Source organism: Osmerus mordax, chromosome 12 (assembly GCF_038355195.1).
Source record: "Osmerus mordax isolate fOsmMor3 chromosome 12, fOsmMor3.pri, whole genome shotgun sequence".
Lineage (NCBI taxonomy): Eukaryota > Metazoa > Chordata > Actinopteri > Osmeriformes > Osmeridae > Osmerus > Osmerus mordax.
In genome coordinates this window covers 8,881,557-8,900,160 of record NC_090061.1, presented here as the reverse complement: position 1 = coordinate 8,900,160, position 18,604 = coordinate 8,881,557, and the positions used below count along the sequence as shown (strand labels likewise).

Sequence of the window (18,604 nt, the reverse complement as noted above, 5' to 3'; positions counted from 1 at the left end):
ATGTCGGCAACATAATGAAATACGTGTCGTAAATGCATTACTGTTATTAACTTTGAGATGAATCCAGTTTTGTTTGCATACCTACATTTGTCAGATATTCTCCTGGACCGTTTACACTTTGTATCCTGTTGATTCGCCTTTATTTCGCGGTAGCCTACATCTGATGCTAGAATGGAATAGATAAATCTTCATAATAAAACCTGGTCGCGTAGGTTGTAGGCTCGTGGATGGCATTTGGGGGTATATCCCGTGTGTGTAGAGTTTAGTTTCTTTGAGGTGATCTTAATTTGATCCCCTTTCCATTTCTCTGACGTCGACTGACACCCGCTGGAAGCCCTGCGCTAATTTTCTTTGCTTTTTGCTTCATTCCTTTGTCACAGCTGAGAGGGTCGTGTTTTTGTATGCAACATAGCGGAATTCATGGTGGAAGGGCATTTCTTTATCAATGTGCATTGATGTAGCAGAAAACGTGAAGGAGATAAGGTAAGGCAATTTAAAGACGAAAATATTGACGGATACATCCTCGGGAAGCATTTATTTGTGTTTTTCCAGACTTGAAACCCATTTGCGCGTTTGTGAACTCAGCGGTGGTGTTGCGTGTGTGAGTAGAATGTATCAATAACTGGATACATGCATTGATAGCTTTTGCAATCAAAGTTCGACATTATTGCTCCCAGTGTTTTCATTTTTTTTTTTTTTACAACTTGTTTAACCTTTTATTAGCCTAATATTAATTACAAGACTAATTGCATTTTTCTTTATTTTTTACAGAACCCTTATCTCATTTGTTAAAGATTTCATTGAAGAAACGGGCTGTAAGCTACTACAGGGATTTCGATTCTTGTCTAAATCGGGAATTACACATCCAAACTGGGATCTATGAGCGGAAAAGTGGCGAAGCCTAAAGAAGAAAAGGATGCTTCCAAGGGTAAGAACAAACTCCCTAACGCACAGATTATATTCCTAAATAGCTGGTGTAAAGCGACCGTGCGTCCATTCATCTCCAACACAGCCTTTGCTCACGCTTTGGGATTTCTGGAAACAATAGTAGCTTGCCCACTGCATGGCGCGTCATTCTCCCAGAACAGGGTTGCTGGTCTCGTTGAGAGTCAAACAGCATGGTGGGCAAAGGTTATGATGTGCATGCTGCCTATAATTGTTATATTTTCTGTTTTGACAATCTGTCTTAGACAGTAGTGTAGGCTATCACATAAGACACTATGTGTCCAGATAGCAGTGAATTTAATTAGACAATTCTAAAGCAAATATCCTCCATGGAATTAGAGAATGGTCGCACTGTCGCTTTAACATGATGACAGTGGAACAACAATGTCACTGGCATCCTGTTGAAATATCCCTCCGTGTTTCATGCTTGCACCTTGCCCACATTTGCCCGACTCTCAAAAGCACGTTTGATACAATTAAAGTATTGTACGCATGGGTATGACGTGTGTCCACAATGTATCTCACTATCTCGTGCGCTAATGGCCAGACACGATGTCAAAGCACGTCTCAACAACCCGCGCTTTGTTTCGGGATGTAAACTGGCTGTCCATTGCCATGGAGACAAAGGGTAGATAGGATTGCTAGAGAAACATCAGCGCGATTTAATCGATGTGGTCTCTACACCGATGTTGTGCAAGACAGTTTGTGCGCTGACGTATTATATAGTCTACTGGTTTGATCAGATATTTTTTATAATTGCATTACGTAAATGTAATCACTTGCAAAGAAAACCATCAAGACATGATGCAGAACTCAACAGCAAAAATGCCAATTAGATATTAATTTCCGTACCTAGTTTTAGTAATGAAGTAACTTCTGACCGGTGATTGATTATGCCTATTTGATTTCAAGTCACCATCTGAACTTGTTAACGCATAGGCCATCAGTCAATTGACTTAAGGCTGATTAGTTTCTATCCATGTCCCTTTTGAAAAGGGTATCTTCCCAGCGCTTAAGAGTTGATATGTTAGACGTGCATAGTTGGTCACAGTATGACCGTGAAGGATGTAGACTACACATATTATGTTATACTGGACTGGCAAATAGTCAAAATGTAAGTAAAACCTGAATATATTTAAATGTTTCTTAATTCAAAAGGGAAATGATCTAATGGGTATACTTGCTGTCACCCAAAGCACTTGGTAGGAAAGGTTCATCCTGATGGTTTTTGATTGTTACTTTTTTTTTCGTATTCTTAAGACATGGATGTAGGCTATACATTAGGGACCAACACTCATTATGGAACATTTTTGTGCCCTGCAATTTCTTAAAGTAGGGTTAGGGTTAGACACATTGACACATGTGGGTATCATTCATGTTGGGTTGTCATTGGTGAATGTTGAAATGTAAATATACCCAGTGTGTCTCTAGGGACAACAGGGGAAGCGTGAGTTCGTTATTCGGCATCCTCTTTATTCTGTTTTCAGTGATGTGTCAATCTCTACATCTATGTAATCTCTTCCCCCCCAGTTCAGCTCAACATCTCTTTTTCAGAAGGAGATTGGATTGTGCAAGTGGAGATTAAGAATAGCGCAGACTGTGGAACTGTTATAGAATTTCTTTCAGAATCGGGACAAAACTTGTTGTCTCCCTCATCTTGTATTGCGTCTGGACCAACGCATGGTGTGATGGTCCTTCTCTCCAGAGCGAGAAGGAGAGTCTCCTGGTGAGTCGGTGAGGAACATGACTTTGATAGAATAGAGGGATAAGAAGCAAACCCATCTATCCCCCATCCTCTGGCTCAGTCAGTGAAAGGCCATGCTTCACTGCTTTATATGATAGGATAACATCCTGTCCTAGTAGGAGAATACCAAGAGCGAAAGAGAAAACCAGCGACGTCTTTTCGAGATAGGAGTCCAACCTCCAATATCAACTCAGGTTTCTCAGTTTGTGTTTGCTTCCTGGTGTTGCTGTGAAGCAGAGTCCTCCAGACAGAGTGTTGCGTCAAGCCACAGTGACACAGCCTGTCCCCACCCCCCTCTTTGCACACCTGTGTGTAGTCACCTCAAACCGGGGACAAAAACGTGTTTACATGAAGGCAGAATCTAGTCTGCATATCCCTCTTGTCATGTGACAATAAAGCTCAGATTTGACAGAGGGTGTATAGCGACTTCTTAATAACCCCAGTCCTTGCTTTATTTACTTTAACGGTACAATGAAATAAGAGACAAGGCATTGGCTCCACCCAGGGGACTCGACTATGAAGATCAGACCCCCTCTCTCTTCAATCAGGACTGTTTCAGTGGACTAATATGCAGAGCCCAGACTAGAGCAGAGCAGGGACACAAGTCGTACATATTTGCAGTGGGATTGATTGAGCCAGAGGCCAGCCACAGCAGAATCAATAGATTTCCAAAGAGGAGTCTGGAGTCCCATCATTAATCACAAAGACGACAATCCTCTCCTCACTGATCAGACACCTGCTCTATTCTCACAAGCAGCAGCGAGTCAGAAGAGGCGGTGGGTCCAACAGTATCATTACAATCTTTTGACGTAGTGTCTGGCTCCCTCTAATAGGACGGGGGCTGGTAGCAGCAAACACAATAGGGATATTAAAACACTGTTTAAGTGTTTCAACAGTCTTCTCCTCTCGCCGGTCTGCCAGGTTTGTTATTAACACCACTGCTGGAGGCAGAGTGATGGAGCAAGGCTAGCTTGTCACCCAGTAGTTAAACATCACCCTGTAACAAAGCATATGCTGTTCTGTGGGAATGGCCTAGACTTGGTCTTATATTTTGGACGTCTATCCTCGACGGCCCTGCAATTAGGGAAGGAAAGTCTAATGGGTAAATTGCGGACCATTAGCGAGAGGTGTTCAAGGTAAAAGTGCTTTCTTTTCTGAGCTACAGGATGCACAGACCTAATCTTCCATTATCACCCTTTGAGGCCAGAATAAGTCCCACACTCCTGTGCCTCCTAACTAGCTAAGGCGTAGCCATATTTTGAGGGTCTAACAGGAAAATGTTCTAGCCCCCCCCCCACACACACACCCCACCACGCGTGTGCGATGGCGTGCTAAGGCCGGAGGTGCTGTGTCCTGTCAGGCGGTTTTCCTCGGTGCTGCTGACGCATATCAAGCCACTCTGCCTGGAGGAGCCTGGCTCGTCCTCGCCGTGGCCGCTCATCAGAGACCTGCCACTCCGCATCGCCGTGCGGCCGCTGATCCGCTGAAATGTTGGGGAACGTTGGGGAGGCTGTCTCCTCTGCTCCGCTCTCAGCCCCGTTTTGGTGACGGACGGGTCGAGATGCGATTGGCGCGTTCTTAATGACGGGGACGATTTGTCCTGCCGTCCCCTTTTTTTATCAGCCTCTCTCTTTCTCTCTCACACTCTTTCCCTTCCACCCTCCCTCCCTCCTTCCCTCCACCCTGTCTCGCTCTCTCTCGCTCTCCCCTTTCATCCCACCTTTTTTCCCCTCTCTCTCATTCTCTCCCTGCCTCACCCCTCCGCCTGTCTGCCTCTTTCTCTCTCGCTCAATTTCTCCCTCTCTCACCCATTTTTCCTAAACCACCCCCCTCCCTCCCTTTTTCTGTGTCCTGCCCTGTCCTCTTCCACTCTGTGGAGAGCTCTACTCAACAGTGTGACATCACCCAAACGGCCCCCTCAGGGTAAGCTGTGGACTCGTTTGTGGTTTCACATGATATTAGTCAAATGTAATGTTTTCTTTCAAAAGCCAAGGAAGGGAATTATAAATATTATATTATGGACTGTACAGTATGAGAGTCTTTTATAATTTGGATGTTTTCTTAATGTTGGTTTGTTTAATCAAATGTATCTTTTGTTTATTGAAGAGAGTTTGTTTCTCGCGAGGCCTCTGTGTCCTCACATCCTCTCTGACCCCAGAGAGCTGCAGAATGTTCTGGTTCAGCTCACGTATTCCTCTGGCCGTCAAATCTCTAAACACCTGGGTGTTGGGATGCTCGTCAGTCAGGCTGCTGGTAATCCGCCCAGCTCCCAGAGGTGACTGGCTTTGTAAGACCGGCCTATGGGAGCCCACTGGATTCTGCCTGTCATTTGCTGGACTACAGAACTAATCGCACAAGGTCACGTAAGCTTCATGACTCTACTGTGTGGTGCTGGCATTCTCTGTGTTGCACTGTCTTACAGTGTGTGTACTATATTTCTTATCCCTCTCGTTTCATCTACTCTCCTCTCATTCACTAGAACTGGACAGATGTAATCCTCATTAAAGAATTTTGCCAAAAGTGACAAAACAATGTACAGTATGGATTCAAAACGAATCAAAAGCAGTTCTTCTTAACTTCTTATACTGGGTGATTTTGCACCAGATCCAGCTAGAGGAAGTACCTCAGTGATGATCAGTTCAGATTGCATCTGTGTTGCTTGCTGGTCTGTTTCTGTGGACTCCAGGAGTCAAAGTTAATGATCTGAGTTATCAGTCCACCTGAGTTTTTCTCATCTCAGTAATGGCTTTCATCATAGAGCCTCTCCTATGGAGGTGTGGGATTAAACATTAATTCAGGATTTTGGATTACAGAAGGGATGGAATTGTTTTACTTTCAGAAATGCGCTCCACGCTAGTTTATTTCCATCTCCAAACATAATCCTCATATAATTGTGGTTATGTGTATTAAACAGCCCTGCTGACAACGACCTCTTTATACAGAGACAGACAATATTTCTGAGTAGGTACTTCTCTGCGCCGGTGCCTTTGGCTGGTGTCAGTACAATATACTGACCTGATGGTAACAACAGCTATGGGCTGTTCTGCAAGAGGGCGTGAGAGTGGCCAATCCCTTTAAGACTGTTCTTAACACCTCATAGGGGGAGGCTCTGGAGGCCATGACACTTTCCCAACAGGCCTATAATCTGTAAAGATGGACAGAGACCACTTAAGCCGAGAAGTGTGCGTACAGTGGCGCTGTGAGAGAAGGGCTGTGATGAGATGGCGTTGCACGAGGCTACTTTGCTCTCCACAAAAGGTGAGGCTGATGGAAACGGCAAAATGAACTGTTCCCTCAGTAATACCTCCACCAGGTGTGCCTCAATCCCCCTAATCTCAATGCTAATAGTCCAGGGGAACATGAAGGATCAGGCTCTCTGAGCTGCAGCCAGGAGGCATGCGGGAGCTCAGCTGTCCAACACAGCCTTTGGCGGAACCCGGTCAAACTAATTTGGGTGGTAACCCTTAACAATAGCACGCCGTCCATCCCGGACGTCATCCGTGGGTCTGTGAAGTGCAGCACCCTGAGACAATGTCACGTGTGTGTCCCCTGGGGATGATGGTGTCTCTGGTGATGTCATCAGAGATATTGACAGACAGGAGGTGGGGGGGGAGGGGGGGGGGGGGGTTCTGCAGCTCCTGCTAGATCAGAACGAGAGCATGCTCTTACATCGTCAAGACTAAGCGTGCCCTCCACGCCTTGGTGGGGAGAAAGGAGAGCGTCATGCGCAAATGTACCCATGAGGATTTACTGGAGGATGCTGTGACTTCTGATCCATACTACCCATTGTATGTTTGTAATGTTTGGTGTTCCGACATGATCTGTTGAATTAGGGAGTGGAGTACAGCCCAGCATGGGTAGAGATCAGCTGTTTAGGGTGACTTCACAAAAGCAGAAATGACAAGGTCAGAGATTGCCCATCAGCATCAGGTTATAATAGAAAACAACTGGATACTCAAGCCTGTGGAGCATAAATTAACACCCTGACTACGCAGCGTAGAGACGGGAGAAGATATATTTGATTCTTGTAAAAATGTCATCAGGTGGTACATGTGTCCACGTCATGTCAAGGTCCAGAAGTCACTTCCTGTAAAAAGGCTCTCCCAACCCTGGTGGATGCTCTATTTGAAACTGTGGCAGGGATTAATAGTTTGTCCAGGCACAAACTAATTAAAGTTGGTGAAAATTATAAAGGGGATTAAGGGGAGGTAAGAAAGGGAGGCGATAAGGCCGGACCAGTGGTAATGAACAGAGGGATGCGAGGGGCTGTCACGCGGAGGACCTGGTTAGTCCTGAAGGTGAGCCTGGTGAGCCTGCATTCTGACACCTGAGATCAGTGTTAGCTTGAGTGTTAGCCTGAGCTTTGGCGCCAGCCTGGTTGGCCGCAGCCTGAGACTGAAGCAGAGATTAGCCTTAGTGTTAGCATTTGCAACGTGCTACAGTAGCAGCCCAGGGCTCCTGATTACTCAACTGTGCGCTAGAGTGTCAGGCAGCCATCTCCTTGGCGTGTATGGAGGCTGGTGATGTTTTAACAGGATTATGGTCCTCCTTCCTTCTCCAGCCTCATTTAACGCGACACTTCAAATCAGCTCCAATCAGCCAATGCATCTTGCCAGCACTCGCATCGAGTAAAAGACAACCAAGATATATACCATTAGCACTTGGCATGGCTTCAAACACCTTCTATAGACAAGGCAAATTAGCCTTTCCATGACAGCTGACCGTGTAGCTTAGCTTGATTGGTGGTTGGGAAGGAGAAAGAGTGAGAGGCAGGGAGAGAGAGAGAGAGAGAGAGAGAGAGCCTTGGCTCGCAATCCTCTTAGGTCATGCTGGTGGAGGGGACCAGGGATAGGAGTAAGCAGTTTTAGCAAGGCCATTAATTACAGTGTCCCACCGCCCACCCCATCACGCCCCACCTGCACCACAAGCCTTTCTGAGGTTAATGCTATTGACCGCATTGATCTGTGGGTTACCCTCTCCAAATAGCAGTTTCATTAATTCAGAAATGGACACTCCCTTGAGGCGTGGCACTGCTGAGCTGAGTCCTCCTGTAGCTCACAGGTGACTGACAGGTGGGTGGGGTGGGGGTCAGGGGTCATGGCGTTTGTGTGTGGAGGGACGGTTGGCAGAGAAGGGGATGGGTGGGGAGTGGGGGGGGGGCGGTAGTGTCCAGCTGACCATAGTTGGTACAGACCAGCTGATCACTATGTTAGTCATTAAACATGGCTACATGAAACAAATACTTTTTCTGTGTGTGTGTGTGTGTGTGTGCGGCCGAGTGTGTCTGTGAGAGGAAGCGATAGAGGGATATAAAGAAGAGTGGATAATTGTCCTATTCCACAGACACCTCTTAAGAAGAATGATGATAAAAGCCAGGTCAGATTACTGTGGGCCTCTCTTGATAGGTTACTCAGAGTGACAGTTCAATTTTTAAAGCATTTCGTTGCCAAGTATTGACCCAACTGGGGCTTGAGTATGAAACATGATTCAGTCTGTCATTAGTTCCATTACTCATAAGGAACTATTCGTTTAGCTGGGATGAAGAGCGAGGACGGGAACTGCATACAAAGTGAAACCTTTACATAGATGCTTAATGGGTTAAATGAAGTGATAAAGGCCATATTACTCAGCTGCCCGATTAAGACTGCGTGTGTGCATGGTGGTGTGAATATGCAGCACACCACAGAGTATTACACGGCACGAAGCCCTTCTGTTTTGGTGAAGCAAAAAAAAAAGACATTGTGAGGATGATTTCTAAATATAGCAGCGATCCTTCGCTGGTCCCTGAAGCCGATTTGACACAGTCTGGAGTGGCAAGCATTACGGCTGTGCCTGCCTCGCTCACTCGCGCTCTCTCAGGAGAGAGACATCATTTACATAATGAGACGCAGCCACGGCAACAAAGCCCCAATGAGCGCAGGAGCCCTCAGTCAGCGAGGGCCTCCGAGGTTCCCTCCTCACACATACTCAAACTGTGGGGGCCGACACACATACACACACCCTTACACACACACACACACACACACACACACACACACACACACACACATGCACTATGAACAATTACACAAACAAACACGCACACATACACTCAAAACAAGTACACACACAAACACAAACACACACACACAGAGTGGGGCCCCCAAGAGATGGGCCCCTATCGAGAAAGGGGGATTTGATTAGTGATTACACTGAGGGGCTGTAGAAGAGGGAGAGTCTCAGGATCGGAAGAAAGCAGCTGTTGAGCAGTCCCCAAGCTCCTAGGGGTAGTAGATTGGTGTGTGAGGGGGTTGGAGTGTGTGTGTGTGTGTATATCTGTGTTTGTGAGGGAGATAGTGTGTGTGTGTGTGAGAGAGAGATGTTTGAAGTGTGTGCATGTGCACGAGATGATGCGTGTGTGGGGGTCGGTGTGGGGAGTGTGTTACAGCAGGGGTGACGGGTGAGAGGATTGGATCGTGTGAGGGGGGATGGTGTGCCTGAGACCAATAGGATCTGAGGCTGGGCTGTGTGAAATGGTTGTGTGAGAAGGAATTTAATTAGCCTACAGCTTGTCTGGTGTGTGCAGGTAGGGGTGAGAGACTAAAATGCAGTATTAGATATGTCTCGGAAGACAGAAGTGAGAGAGCGAGGAAGTGGGAAGGGGAGATCACACTGGGGTGAGAGAATGAGAGGGGGAGACGTGGAGAGGTGACCGTGTCTGTCTGTTTCAGGATTCGTTCTTGTGCTTCTGTCCACACATCCCCCTCCTATCAAGTCATGTCATTGGAGGTTTTACCACGGTGAAAGATCACTCTGAACGTGACGGATAAGCCAGCGAAGGAAGCGAGAAAGAGAGACAGACAGCCCTACAGACACAGAGAGAGCTGCGAAGAGAGCGAGAGAGAAACCTAGCTCGCAGGAGAGATCAGTCGTGATGTAACAGTAATCCCTGTCAGTAGAACTGACTGTCGTGAAAGAGATGAGCAGGGCTGTGGGCGAGCTGAAAAGGTTACATGCAATAAGGACAAAACACCCCAGCACTGCTTCAAAGGTTACCGTGTTCAATTAGGACGGCTCTCTTCCATCCTCCTTGTTCCCCTTGTACCCTAAGTACCTCTGACTATACACTATTTCACCGTGTCACCCTTCAGATTGATATCATGGCAAATCTTTTATGATAAGGTGGTGTTGCACCCGAGGTGGGTGGAGTCTAGAGGTGGGTAGGGGTGGGGGGTGGTTGGATGAACTGAGGGTGAAAACTACTGGTTCTCCGCTGACCCAATCCTCCAACCTGCCCCATTGTTCCCTCTCCTCAGGAGGTGACCCATAACTCCTAACGCACTGCGGACTGCACGTGTGTGAGTGTGTGTTCACCGTGTGTTGTATTATTCAGAGGAAGAAACACCTATCTCAGCGATCTCCGTTCCTTCACTGTGTGCGCTGGAGGGCACAGTGACCTCCAACCATGCTACCTTCCACATCTTTCATGATTCTCATCTTCACTCAGAGGTGTGTGTGTGCTCTCCTGCATGCCAGTATTCCAGCAGGATTAGCATGGCAGTCTGTGTCTCACTGTGACTCACTGTGGACCAGAATTGCAGGCATCTGGTGTGTGAGACTAACAGTCCCAAGTCTGGTGGAGGGGATTACAAGAGGGTTCCAATATGCACAAGCTGATTTAATTGGGGGTTTACGACTGTTTGAGGCTCGTAGGATTTTTATGTGTGTGGGTTTGTACAACCGGTATGTAGAATGTGTACAGTGCGTGTGTGTGTGTGTGTGTGGATGAGTGTGTGTGATAGAGAGGCTCAGCAGTGTTGGAGCCCGCCAGTCTTCACAAGACAACGTGGTGCCCTGAGAGCACCCACATAATAGAGTGTTAGCTGCAGTGTTGTGCCTGAACGCGTTCATTGAACGAAAGTTCATGAACTCGTTCATAATTTTGGTGAACGTGAACTGAACGTACTGTATTACTGCCTGATGAACGATAGTAAAAGCGTTCATTCTGGTGCCTGTGAACGGCACGTTCACTCTTTTAGATTTCGTTCAATAAGGTGCCAGATTTCTAGAAACTTCCAGGCGAAACCGTTAACAGTCTGGTATTCAGGGTTGCCCAACCAGTCAATCACTGCATGTGCTTTCTTCTACTGTCTATGCCTGGCAAGTGTGAGAGCGCCGAAGTTGTGTAGAGGCCGCAAGCGGCATTTGTGCAGGCAGCTACTAGACTACACAAACACTGTTTTTGACGTGATTTAACATAATATTTTGATCGAAAGAGTTGCAATAAAGTGCTCACATTAAGGAAAGTAAGGACTGCGTTCATAACGTGATATAACATTGTAGTTGACGTTGTCCAGGACCCCTTTGATGTAATGTGCCCCTGGGCAAGTGCCCAGTTGCCCTAATGGTTAATCCGGCCTTGCTGTCCCTTCAATGTGAATGTAAATCCTGGTTGGATAAGGATAACAATTGGATATGAAGATGAAATCTGACACATAGTTTCAGCGTTAAACTAATAAAATAATTGCTGTCTGTGGTTCTATATGGGCTGTGGAAATAATTTAGAAAAATTATAGCTTGCAACATATTGAAAAAAAGAACTGAACTAGTTAATTTTTTGGAGCTGTGAACTTAGTTGAAAATGTTAAATTATGCACTATGAACTGAACTAGTTCATGTAGAAAGTGAACTTTCCCAACACTGGTTAGCTGTGTGTTGCATCTCTGTCTTCTGCCCCTCTATCCACATACACACACACACACACACAGTCTCTTTCAACTCTCTTTTCTTCCTGTATATTACCTGCATTAGTGTACATTGACCTAAGAGAGAAGAGGAGGACTGATCTCTCTGAAAGGTAGTTTCGTGCTGTCAATGTTTATTTGCTAGTGTATAGTATTTGCCTGTAAACAAGAGCAGCCTTGCGTCCTGCAGGAGGGTTTGCTGTGGGCCGGTAGGAATCTTAGGGCAGTGAGACCCTGACAGACGGCGCCTGGGTCCACAGGCCTCATAGGGTCCTCAAGGGCAGTGGAGACATTTAAACCCTTACCTTGCCTCTCCACCCCCGGAGCTCTCCGTACCTTCACATCAGCACTCCCCACCATCTTGTCCTCCTCCAAAGGCTGTCTGATGTCATTTTGAATGGCAGCCTGTTTATCAGTATGCCATGTTCTTACACGACGTCATCATGATTCCTTCAGGTAGCTCCCCGTTGTGTGACTGTCGTATGTAATGGCTGGAGATCACTACGCTGGTGATGAGGCTGTGAGAGACTCAGCCCGAGGTGAGCATTGTTCTTGTGATGAAGAGACAACATGTTTAGTGCCATGCGTTCCAAAATATAACTCTGCTTTCACACATTCTCGGTATAGCCCTGTCAGCCATCGCACCTAAAGCTTGCGCTGTGCAAGACTTCTGAGAGAAAACCCTCGGAAAACAAACAAGTGTGTGTGGGTGTGATATGTGTGTGTACTGATTTGCTCTTTCAGCCGTCGTCGTGCCTTTTAACTGGTTTCGTTTTTTTGTCTTTTCAACCCAGCGAAAAGCCAACCCCGTTTAGGGGAGAAACAGCAAATAAGGACCATTAGGAGGTAGCTGTGCTTTCATCTGTTCAGCTAATAGGGGTCTGGGGGCGCTGATAACGTGTGAGTGTGTGCCTGTGTGTGTGAGTGTGACTGTGTGTGCTAGATAATGACTGTGAGCCGCCCCCCAAGTGTGGGTGACAATCAAGACCACCCATGGAGCACACCTCCAGTTTTGTCACAAACACACACACACACACTTCTCACCCACCACTTGCCATCAAAGCGTCGTGCAGCACTCATTCTGCCACAAAATGGCTTCCATGCCTCACACAAAGGAAAGTGACCCCCCTTTGCTGTAACCCTGTAGAGCCCTTCATGGTTATCGACTGTCAGGGTTTTACAGTGGAGCTCCAAACATGGCCAGTGCTCTGTGCTGCTGGTGCAGGATGGGATCTCAGCCCGGTGGAGGACAAAGACCAGTGGGAGTGCAACGGAAGCAAGGAAGTGTGTGTTGGAATGGTGCAGATTTGGGCATGATAAGTGTGTGTGTGCGCTTGTGTGGGTGTGTGTGCCATGCTGTGTGCTGCAGAGCTCAGAGGGACAGATGGCCGCTCAGCTCCTCTGTGTTCTCCTCCCAGTGGCTCTGCCTCTCCAACCTGCCTTGGCTTTGGGAAAAAAAACACACACACACACACACGGTTACAGAATATGGGTTTGTTTGGCCCTGTAGGCTAGCTTGCTACATACTCTGCGTTAATGCAAACCCTGCTGCTGGGAATGACCTGACCTGCATTAGAGTCCTGGGGAACACGCTAATCGCTAAGACAGGCCACTGGCCCAGCAGTTTCTCTGGAAAACCTGCCTCTACCTCTCCCACAGCGCTGCATGTGGGAAACCATCACCAACCCCTCAACGCTCCACTCTGTGTCTTTGTGTATGAATGAGAGAGGGAGAGAGAGAGAGAGAGAGAGAGAGAGAGAGAGAGAGAGAGAGAGAGAGAGAGAGAGAGAGGAGGTGAGAGAGATAGAGAGAGAGGGAGAGGACTGCATCACGAACACTGGCGTTTGTGTGACATGTAAATGTAGAGGCAATAAGGAATCACTTATGCGGAGACCGGAGACTCATGATTTATTAAGCTTGAGAGGAATGAGGAGAAAAGGTTATATTCCTAGCCTGTGGTGGGATTGATGACTCCTGCCCTAGTACTGTGCACACCGCAATGAAGTAAACCTCGGGCCCTACTGGAGTGTGTGTGCGTGTGTGTGTGTTTGAGTGATAAAGAGGGGAATATGTGTGACGGAATGCAGCACCCATCTCTCTCTCTCTCTCTCTCTCTCTCCCTCTCTGTTAGCTGTCTTTTGTAGTAGACTTGGAAGCAGATAAAACGTTGGGAGTGTGAGAACAGGTTTACAGGGAGCAGGGCCGCTTTTCACTGTTTGCTCCTGTTTTAAACTGTGTGTGTGCGTGTAGACAAATCTGCCTCCTGGGTACTGACAGTGCTGATTATCACTGCATCACCACTGAGCTTCTGCTGAATGTGTGTATGTGTGTGTGTTAGAATGTTAACATAACATAAAACTAGGGTGGGTAAAGCAATATTTAGCAGTGTGTTACTGCTAGCTCCGGGTTCTATCTGTTGTTAACTTCCTCAGAGTCGAACAGTGTAGTTTACAACTGTGTTTCCGCTATCTCCTTCCTTGGTGAACCTAAGCTCTGATAATTGCCCCCCCCCCCCCCCAGCGTCCTCATAATTTTTTTTAAATTAAAATCTATGCTAAGCATAATTACAGGATTGTTGATGCTTCCAAGCCGCTTTTCTAAACTATTCTGAGCGGAGCGCGTTTAAGGGCTGCTACTGCTGCTAATGATCTTGTTTGTCTTCGCAAAGTGATCTCCGCCCGCTGACGCCCGCTAATGACTTGTTACCTTCTCCTTGCCGGGCCTGGTGACGGGAGCAGGAGTCGCCCGTCCACAGGGTTCTACTGACCGTCGTTTTGTTAGCAGGCAGTCGTAGGACAGCCCCATGGGGTCCGCTGAGGTCTTCGGTGCAGGCTTGTTAACAGATAGCCCTGTGGACCTCTCAGAGGACCTCTCAGAAGGTGTCAGGCTGTGTGAAATGGAGGGAGGGAGGGAGGGATGGAGGGAGGGAGGGAGGGAGCAAGTCATGTGTTTCTCATGGTCATGCAGCGATATAGAGAGAGAGAGAGATAGGGGATCGTCAACTAGTGCTTGTTGGCATTGCCCGAGAATTGTTCATCACATGGATATGTCTCTGTAACTGGGAATGGAGGGCTCCACTTGTGGAGACACTGATCCCTCTCAGAGACTGTCAGCCATAATGTGCTATTTTACGTGAAAGTGCTCTTAAACTCCGCCTCCCTACGTGTTCGGTGTCAATTTTAATGGCGCTCTTTTAACCAATGAGGTAGTAATGCCGTATGTCAGCAGGGAGTTTATGGCGTTCTCTCTGGCATATACATGCAGGCCTGCAGGGGTGAAGGTGGGGGGTGAGGGGGTGAGGGGCTAGGGAACAGAGGGGCAGGGGGTTAATAACCAAGGAGGGCCATGGCTCCAGGCAGCTGAGCAGGGGGACATTACAACCTCCTGTTAAGGTATCATATCACTTTATGGCTGATTGTTCACCTGAGGCTTCCTGTTAACCCTCTCCTGCCCTACACTCCATAACACACTCCACATCGGGCGTCCTAGCTCCAAGTGAGAGACACCAGGAGAGAACGAGAGTGGACATCCCAAAAATCTCACCTGAATGCAATGTACACTCCAGTCTCTGGAACACTCTCTGCTCTCTAAAACACACAAACACACACTTGTACAGACTCTCTCACACACACACATTTCGGTGTGAGCACACGCTGGCTCTGTCGGCCCCTAAGTGCCTCTGTCGGTGTGTAGCAGAGCGGAGCTCTGAGAGAGAGATAATGCGGGCTTTCACTCATCTGGGACCCAAGTGTCTATTACCTGTCATCCTCCTCCCCCCCCCCCCCCCCTCTCTCTCTCTCTCTCTCTCTCTCTCTCTCTCTCTCTCTCTCTCTCTCTCTCTCTCTCTCTCTCTCTCTCTCTCTCTCATCCCTCTATCCCTCCTCCTCCAAGCCCCTCTCCTCTGCAGATCTGATTGGCTTTCCCTTTCAGCTAGATGAACTTCTGGTGACCCTTTGACATGTATGCACCAGGGTCACATGCTCCTCTGTGACATCACCGAGGTGATTTTGGAGCAGGGATGGAGGTTCGATGGGGGGAGGTTGGGGGGAGGGGGAAAGGGTGAGGGGGGTGACATGCGAGGGCAAAGATTCCATGGTGCACTAGGAGTGCTTGAGGAAATGTAAGCCGCTTAAGCAGTACTGATGTTGTCATGGCACCCCCCCTCAACAAGCTCATGCTCCCAAAATAACAGGCCCCCTGGGTGCGGTTGGCTAAGCTGCGATGGGGAGTCTAGCTCGGCCCACTCCTGACCAGACTGTGGCCTAGCACAGCCCAGCATAGCACAGCCAGGCATACTACAGCCCAGTCTACATCCATTGTACAACGTCAACCAGAGCTTAGTTACAGCCTTTTCCACCATGAAACAGTATCGCCATACAGAACACTACAACCACCACTGTACCTATTTTATTCAAACCCGGTCAGACTACGTCCAGCGAGTCCTAGCCCAGCCTGTAGACACACTAGCCCTAGCCCAGGACAGCCTGGGCTCCAGCCCATGCTATTATGCTAACATCCTAGCTCAGCTTGTCATCTTCCTAACTGTGAGAGGGGATCACCCATCAGGCCTTGCTCTTAGTCGGCTCACCGGCACGTGAACCGGAGTAAATGAAGTTAGCGAGCGTGCCGTCAGCTGAGCCCTGAGTGGCTGCTGGGCTGGGCTGGGCGTCGGCTGGGGAGGCCGGATTACCGCTGTCACACACCAGCTCTCTGAATGGGCCTGGCTAAATGGGCTCGGTTAATTGTGTCAGAGAAGAAGGGCTCGCCACCTCCTCTGAGACCGCAGACACAGAGAGGTGCTTAAAAGTCTCCTCACAATCCCCCCCCCCCCCACACACACACACACACACACACTTCATATCTCTCCCATGTAGGTCAGAATGTAGGCTAGCCTGTACATTGTGTGTGGTTGCTGTTTGTGTGTGTGTGTGTGTGGGGGGGCTACTATGTGTGTGTGTGTGGGGGGGGGGGGGGATACTGTGTGTGTGTGTTGTCAGTACATAGTAGCTCTGAAATCTGTCCAGATGCGATGAGCTCATGTTAAAATATCTCCTGTCATTTTTTCAGCTGAATTATTCATCAAATCTAAATAGAAAGGAGCTGACAAAATTGCTATTTCTGGTGCGTCTAATTTACATGGGGGTAAAAAAAATAAAACAAAGTCAAGCTGCCCGTGGATGTGTGATGTCACACTTCTGCCTATTATAGACACTGCCATTGGTTGGGGGACATACAATAGATAGTGAACTCTTTAGTTGAAAGCTCTGAGCTCTTTAAAGTATGCAGTTGATAATTGATATTCTTTTGAAAGGAAAGCTCAGCTCTCAGATATAACACACACAGATACTGCACTTTCTGTGAGTACAAGGTGTGTATGTGTGTGTGTGTTATGTGTTCTTCATGTGTAATCGCTGAAACAAACGAGGGTGGGTTTATAACTCTCTATTTTCTTGTTCTTTCCTTTCTCTCTCTCTCTCCCTCCGTTTCTTTCTCTCCCTTCCCCTCTGTCTTCCTCTCGGCCTCTCTCCCTCTCTCCCTCCCTCCCGGGGGAAGCAGTATTATGCAGTGGTGGTGCTCTGAGAAGATGAGAGGAAGTTATTCATGCAGAATTCCTCCCCGTATATCAAAGCTGGGCCAGACTGATAGCGCCTGACAACTGTTACGGCACAGAGTCATCTGCTGTGATTGCTCTCTGAGTCATGGCCTTCATCTCCATGACTCCTCCTTCTCCTCAGCAGCTCTGGTGCAGGCTCCAACACGCGCCGACCAACCAACTCAGACAGCAACAAAACACTACCCGCCACCCCCCCCCCCCTTCAAGGTCGACCATGCTGATTGGCTGTGCTCTCGTCAGCTCACCAGCTCTCTGGCCTGTAGTATACATGGCTACTGGCCTTGTGTACCCTCCGACGCCCTCAACAGCCAGCCTTTGCTCGAAGGCGTAGTTGCTTCAGTCATAAGCCCGGTGCGTCACTATTATGGTTGTCAGACTTAAGGGCATGACGTTGGGGCCGGTCAGCGGGCCCCTGACTGACGCTGAGCATCACTTAAGACACAGCGTTCACAGATTGGTCGCTAAGCTGTCATCATGGCCCAGCCTTGGCAAAGACTTCCTCCGCCTCTGAGGGTGTGCCTTTTTATGGCCCAGGGTTGAGGGTCAAGGGAGAGGGGCAGAGGGGCAGAGGAGCAATGAGAGGGGGGGGAGAGGTGATGGGGGAAGGGGCTTTGGTCTATGCCGTGGAGAGGAGTGTCATATGTTAAAAGGGTGCCTATTGCTGCTAAGGTGGCTGTGTGGTCTGGGGCTGTGAGGGGTGTTTAGAGCATGTTTGGGGCCCACCCGAGGAGCAGGTGGGTGACATGTTGAGGGATAAAGGGAGAGGGGGGCAGGCAAGCACAAAAGGACTTCACATGGCATTTTACCTCGCTGCTCTTTCAGTTGGAAGTATTGATTTAGAACCTTTTCCTTTCTTGTCCCTCAGCACACAGAATTCTTTTTTAGATTCAGAATGATGGTGTAGGCCCTGGTGGGCTGCTATCGACTGTCCTGTTTGTCTGTATTACTGCACAGATAATGAAATTGAGGTTGATTAAAGCAGAGTCACAACATAAACACTGCATGCTCCCCATTGTTTTTATGATGCTGTTTTTGTTGTTGTTTACCCCTGTAACAGAGGTGGCTGCCGCTTGCAAGAAATGAGAAACTTTCCAAGAAGTATTAAGCAGTGATATTACCCACTTACCCTGCTCCCATTAGACCGCAGTGGTTTTTCCTCTCATTCTCTTTGCCTGTCACTCTCTCTTCCTCTCTCTCTCTCTCTCTCTCTCTCTCTCTCTCTCTCTCTCTCTCTCTCTCTCTCTCTCTCTCTCTCGCTCTTCCTCTCTCTCTTCCTCTCTTTCTCTTCCCCTCTCTCTCTCTCTCTCTCTCGCTCTTCCTCTCTTTCTCTTCCCCTCCCTCTCTCTATCTCTCTCTCTCTCTCTCTCTCTCTCTCTCTGTCTCTCTCTCTCTCGCTCTTCCTCTCTTTCTCTTCCCCTCTCTCTCTCTCTTCCTCTTCCCCTCCCTCTCTCTTCCTCTATTTTCCTCTCCCTCTCTTCCCCTCTCTTTCTTTCTCTCTCTCTCTCTCTCTCTCTCTCTCTCTCTCTCTCTCTCTCTCTCTCTCTCTCTCTCTCTCTCTCTCTCTGTCTCTCTCTCTCG

At 48.1% G+C, this 18,604-nt stretch overlaps 1 protein-coding gene across 1 annotated transcript in view; it reads left to right on the top strand.

The window, feature by feature from the left end:
• Window positions 1–828: 828 nt before the first annotated feature.
• The window catches only part of fgf13a (fibroblast growth factor 13a), a gene marked incomplete in the record, with an annotated part of 81,973 nt that continues 64,197 nt past the window's right edge, over window positions 829–18,604 (top strand). The window contains 1 exon segment of the mRNA XM_067248001.1: window positions 829–928. Within this exon segment, the coding sequence (XP_067104102.1) occupies window positions 880–928 (49 nt within the window).